The 5,379-nt window shown below is 48.2% G+C and overlaps 1 protein-coding gene across 1 annotated transcript; it reads left to right on the forward strand.

Annotated features, from left to right (window-relative positions):
- The first annotated feature begins 251 nt into the window (after positions 1 to 251).
- Positions 252 to 5,122, forward strand: LOC121568316 (inward rectifier potassium channel 13-like). The gene is made up of 4 exons (XM_041878869.1): positions 252 to 694; positions 3,416 to 3,674; positions 3,942 to 4,278; positions 4,546 to 5,122. Exons 2-4 carry the CDS (start codon positions 3,474 to 3,476, stop codon positions 5,118 to 5,120), a joined length of 1,113 nt encoding a protein of 370 aa, XP_041734803.1. The 5' UTR covers positions 252 to 694; positions 3,416 to 3,473; the 3' UTR covers positions 5,121 to 5,122.
- Positions 5,123 to 5,379: the final 257 nt, after the last annotated feature.

A 5,379-nucleotide genomic window follows, 5' to 3' on the forward strand; every position in this document is an offset into this window, starting at 1 on the left:
GACATGACTGCACAGGCGAAAGATATCCATCTGTCTAAGTGCAAGAGGTCTTCTAAACACAGGACCCTTATTTCTGGGTAGACAGACAGATAGACAGTAACAACAGACTTTCTCTCCCCCCTCACCCCCCTCCCCTCTCTTTCTCTCTCTCTCTCCTTCTCTCTCACACACACACTGACACACACACACACACACACACACACACACACACACAAAGACACCCTGTTGTCACACTCCCCCTCCAGAACCTCTCTCTCATCATCATTCCTATACTCATTTACTCCTACCAACCACAGGACTCGGAGAAGCTACAACTGGCTCTGTCAATGAACTGTGACAAGGTGTTGTTCTTTGGGTTTTTCTCCTCCCTCTCTCGCCTTCCGGGAACACTAATTGGCCACATGCAGAGTAATGTGACCATTCGAATCATCCTCGGCAGAGAGCCGGAGCTGCAGATCGGAAGAGCAGAGCGTTGGGCTCAGTCCGGGTCCCACGCCGAAGAGTTCCTGGGGTGACACTTTCTTTTTCCTTCCTTTACCTCGGGAATACCTCAGGATTTACCCCCCATCTTCTCATCCCACGGATTTGGTGGTTCTCCCGCCCCTGGCCTCGCCTCCTGCCCGCCCTCGGATCAGCGCTCGGGTGAAAAGGGCACCATCAGAGGGGTGATCCCTGGCCCTTGTGCTACACTGCGGTGAGTAAATTTACGGACGGACAGGGAGTCAGACGACACCGGCCACTGAGAGGAAGAGAGAGAGGGTAATACAAGACTGTGTGTGAGAGAGACAGAGAGAGAGACAGAGAGGGAGACAGAGCGAGAGACAGAGCGGCAGAGAGAGAGAGACATCGATAGAGAGAAAGTGAGAAAGAGGGAGAGAGAGAGACAGAGAGAGAGACAGACAGAGAGACAGAGAGGGAGACAGAGAGAGAGACAGAGGATTGAGAAACGGAGAGAGAGAGAGACATCGATAGAGAGACAGACAGACAGAGAGACAGAGAGGGAGATAGAGACAGACAGACAGACAGACAGACAGAGAGACAGAGAGGGAGACAGAAAGAGAGACAGGGGATTGCATCACTATAGAAAAAGCAGAAAAATCTGTCCCAAAAAAAGTTAGACTTTCAACTTCAAATTGCAAGATTGATTTTGTGCAACATTCTTGAACATTGTGCAAGAAATTGACCAGCCGAATCACCTATACCAGCAAAGCTTAACCAAGACTGTGTCTACTGTCAATCATGTACATGTAAATGAATACATAAACACAGCTTGTACCCTCAGAGACCCTAGACTGAAGAAGTCAAATAACAGGTCAACTTTTTCCAGCTTGAAGTAACAAAATGGGTGTTTCTTTTAATGTTTAACACATGTTAGATATAGGCCTAAGTAGGACAAAGGGAGGTCAACTTGCACAACCTGTCCAATTCTGTTTCATAACCACAGGGAAAGCATTTACAGGATTTAGCTATAATATAATTGAGTCTATAACTGTTTAGCTCTGAGTGGTTAACAGCTTCTCCCCTCTTGTCCTCATTGGATCTCTATGGGGAGGGGGGTAAAGCTGGACATTAGACGGGGAAGTGGAGTTTCCATCCATATGCTATTAAACTTTAACACTTGTCAGATGCGGTAATCAATATCAGTGGAGGCTAGTGGAGGGAGAAATCGGAGGACAAGTAAAACAGCCTCTTCCTACATATACCTATGCCCCCTTAAACTTTGACACCTAATACAAACACTCAATAAAATGCTGGTAATGTGTTTTCTACAATTAACGTATCCGCTGGAAAATGGTAAACACTCCTGCACCCCACTTTGCAGTGATAGAGGGCCTCGGCAGCTATGTAGCCAAGCTATCTCCAACCAACGACCCCAAACTGTCCCAGCAGCCACTGAGCCTCCTCATCCATCCACAGAGAGAGCCCACAGAAAGAGTGCTGTTTGTTAGCATCATCTAATAGCCGCCGCTATCTCACAAACACACTGAGGAGAAAATGGCCGCCAGGCCCAACAGACATGGGGGGGATATGGGAGATTCGTAACCACTGTGTGTGTGTGTGTGTGTTTGCCTCCCCTGCACGCCGCATGCTCCTCATGTGACGGCCTCTCTGATGGCCTCTCTCAAGCTGGCATCCCCCCACCTCAGGACAATGAAGCGCTTCTTACTGCGCTAACACGTAGCCGTGCTTACCCATTACCCTATAGTATTTCTGTAATAACAGTCCCATGCTTGGCCTAGAGAGCAGAAGCGACAGCTAGAAGCTAGCCGCTGCAGCCTGACTTGTTAGCCCATGCCAGTGATTAGTTCTGACTATAACAAATCTGTAATTGAATTAGCCAACATAAGTGCCTCAATATTCCCCATTTTATGACCCACAATTAAAATGTTGATGAATAAAACCCCTCAGAAACATAGAGTTACTCCAGTGAGGTTCCCACGACATTTAGCAACGATTTTGTCTTTTGTGACTGTCCTCGTGTGTAGTCAAGGCTCAGGGCTAGTTTTTACTACCAAGTGTAATTTTAGCCGTATAATACACAGAAAAAAACGATAACACGATTTTCTACTTTGTTAACTGTACAAATATTGTACAGCTTTTGACATTTGCATTTATTGAAGTGTTTTTGTATCAAAGGAATAGCTTTGTTAGCTGTATATTCCATCTATACTTACAGACATTACATGGTGCACAATTTACAGGCTAAAGTTATAAACAGGACAGTTTTTTCTGCAATGCATCCCTTTAAGTCCCTCTGGTCCATGATGTGAGTTAGATACAGCATTTAACATACATTTTTTTATTTTTTTCTCAGCTCATCTCTTACAGCCAGCAAATACTGTACATACACAATGCAAACAAGAGACTTCATGGGTTCATAAAAAGCATCTTTAATCTCACAGAATGACTTTTATTTTCATATAAACCTCAAACATCATCACACTCTCTTCTTGGTGAACCTTCATTCATGTCCATGTTCTGACGGAAATATTCTATCATATAGTCTACAGTCAGTACATGAGGAGGGTGTGTGTTACTTATCCAAGTGATCATCCATAAAGCATTGTAACATGTTGCTGAACAAGACTAGAGAACAGATGGGAGAGAGAAGTCCCAGTCTGGTACTGTAGTGATTGTTACTGAGTCTGTTCCTCCCAGATTAAACTCACCACATTCCTGCTCTGCATGTCGCTGTGTTCCACTGACAGATACCCCACTGAGCACTTCTCTAATCACCTGCAACAACATTCTAGACGTTTATGGAAGTTTCTGTCTCTCTCTGTCTGTCCCCCTATGTACATAACCAACTACATAACAATGTCAAAGTGGATTTGTAAAGTCAAAGTTGTCCATGTTTACAAAGTTATTATAAACGGTCCTCTATGATTCTTGGCATGATTGTGCTTGTTTCCAGATACCTTCATCCTGACCTGCCCACTCGCCTGCCCTCGACCCCTCACCTCCCTGTAACCATGACCACCAAAACAACCAATGACCTGGACGGGAACAAGGTCTCCTCCTCCCCTCTCCTGTTGTCCACATCATCCCCGTCCTACCTGTCTTGCCAGCGCCTAGTGACCAAGGACGGTCACTGCGCCCTGCGCTCCTCCCCTCCCTCTCCTGGCCTGTGGCCCTCCTGGGCCTCTGCCTCTGCCTGGCTGCTAGCCCTACAGGTAAAATAAATGAGTTGACACACACCCTAAATAGTTGAGGTGTAGAGGTGCTGCTGATTAAACAGAAAAGTCAACTTAAAATAAAAAGTTACACACAGACACTCTACGGGCCGGTTATGCTGAAATAGATTAAGACTAGTCCTGGATTTGAACTCTCAATTGAGAATATCCATTGAACTTGATTATTAGACCAGGATTAGGCTTTATCTGTGTCTGGGAAGCCAGCAATAATTGAATGGGTATATACACCCTGGCTCTTCCCTGCAGGACCTGTGGGGGGCAGTGGTGTGCCTGCGCTGGCGCTGGGTCCTCTTGGCCTTCTGCACCTCCTTCGTGGCCCACTGGCTGCTGTTCGCCTGCCTGTGGTACCTACTGGCCCACCTCAATGGAGACCTGGCGGTGGAGGACCACGACGCTCCTCCAGAGGGACACGTGGTGTGTGTCAAATACATCACCAGCTTCACCGCAGCCTTCTCCTTCTCCTTGGAGACCCAGCTGACCATTGGGTACGGCACCATGTTCCCCAGTGGGGACTGTCCCAGCGCTATAGCCCTGCTGGCAGTTCAGATGCTGCTGGGCCTCATGCTGGAAGCCTTCATCACAGGTACTTTATAATGGAGAGGAGCACTTCTCTTTCTCACTTGCTCAGTTTGTTGTTGTACGTTTCAATGCTGAGGACACAGCTGTTTGGTCTTCTTCATCTTGTATTTATTTATTTATTCTTATTCTATTATTTTGCTTTCTTTTTTGTATTCTATCTTTGTTTCACCTGGGCTCTTGAGATAAAATAACAACAAAACATACATATTTCGAAGGAAAACGACTGATATCTACATCTTCACTTTTTCTCTCTCCCTTCCCCGCTCTTCAGGTGCGTTTGTGGCTAAGATCGCCCGTCCCCAGAAGCGTGCGGGGGCCATCCAGTTCAGCCCCCAGGCGGTGGTGGGTCAGCACCAAGGCCAGCCCTGCCTCGTGTTCCGGGCCACTAACCTTCTGCGCCGCCCCCTGGTGGACGTGGAGGTCAGTGCCGTGCTGTACGAAGAGAGAGACAACCAGGTCCTGCACCAGACCAACCTGGACTTCCAGCTGGACCGGCTGGGCCCGCGCCCCTGCCCCTTCTTCATCTTCCCCCTCACCTTCTACCACGTCCTGGACCGCCAGAGCCCCCTTTACCCGGCCCTGCGTGAGGGCAGCGCCAGCCACTTTGAGCTAGTGGTGTTTCTCTCCGCCTCCCAGGAGGGCACGGGCGACGCCTGCCAGAAGAGGACGTCCTACCTGCGCCAGGAGATCCAGTTTGAGCGGCGCTTCGTTCCCGCCATGGGGCTGGACAAGCAAGGCAGGTACCAGGTGAGCAGTCAGCACTTTGGCATTGCCCACTGCAATGAGCCTCTGGACAAGGAGTGTGTGGTGCAAATCAACGGGGATGGGAGTGACAGGATGGAGTAAGGGAGGGGAAGGAGGAGGGGAAGAATGAGGGGTGGGAGGAGGGGGACAACGAGGGGTGGGAGGAGGGGGACAACGGGGGTGGGAGGAGGGGGAGAGGGTAATAGGTGAGAGGAGTAAGGGACAGAGAGAAAGGCGGGATGGGTGGGTTCCGGGGTTTAGAATATATATATAAATATATACACACTACTGGTCAAAAGTTTTAGAACACCTACTCATTCAAGGGTTTTTCTTTATTTGTACTATTTTGTTACATTATAGA

This window comes from Coregonus clupeaformis, chromosome 6 (genome assembly GCF_020615455.1).
Source record: "Coregonus clupeaformis isolate EN_2021a chromosome 6, ASM2061545v1, whole genome shotgun sequence".
Taxonomy (NCBI): Eukaryota; Metazoa; Chordata; class Actinopteri; order Salmoniformes; family Salmonidae; genus Coregonus; species Coregonus clupeaformis.

Bases quoted from the DNA above. Each gene is read 5' to 3' on its own strand.
- LOC121568316 (XM_041878869.1), top strand. From the start codon at position 3,474: ATGACCACCAAAACAACCAATGACCTGGACGGGAACAAGGTCTCCTCC. The intron at 3,675-3,941 runs GTAAAATAAATG...TCTTCCCTGCAG, and splicing joins CCTGGCTGCTAGCCCTACAG to GACCTGTGGGGGGCAGTGGT. The intron at 4,279-4,545 runs GTACTTTATAAT...CCCGCTCTTCAG, and splicing joins GCTGGAAGCCTTCATCACAG to GTGCGTTTGTGGCTAAGATC.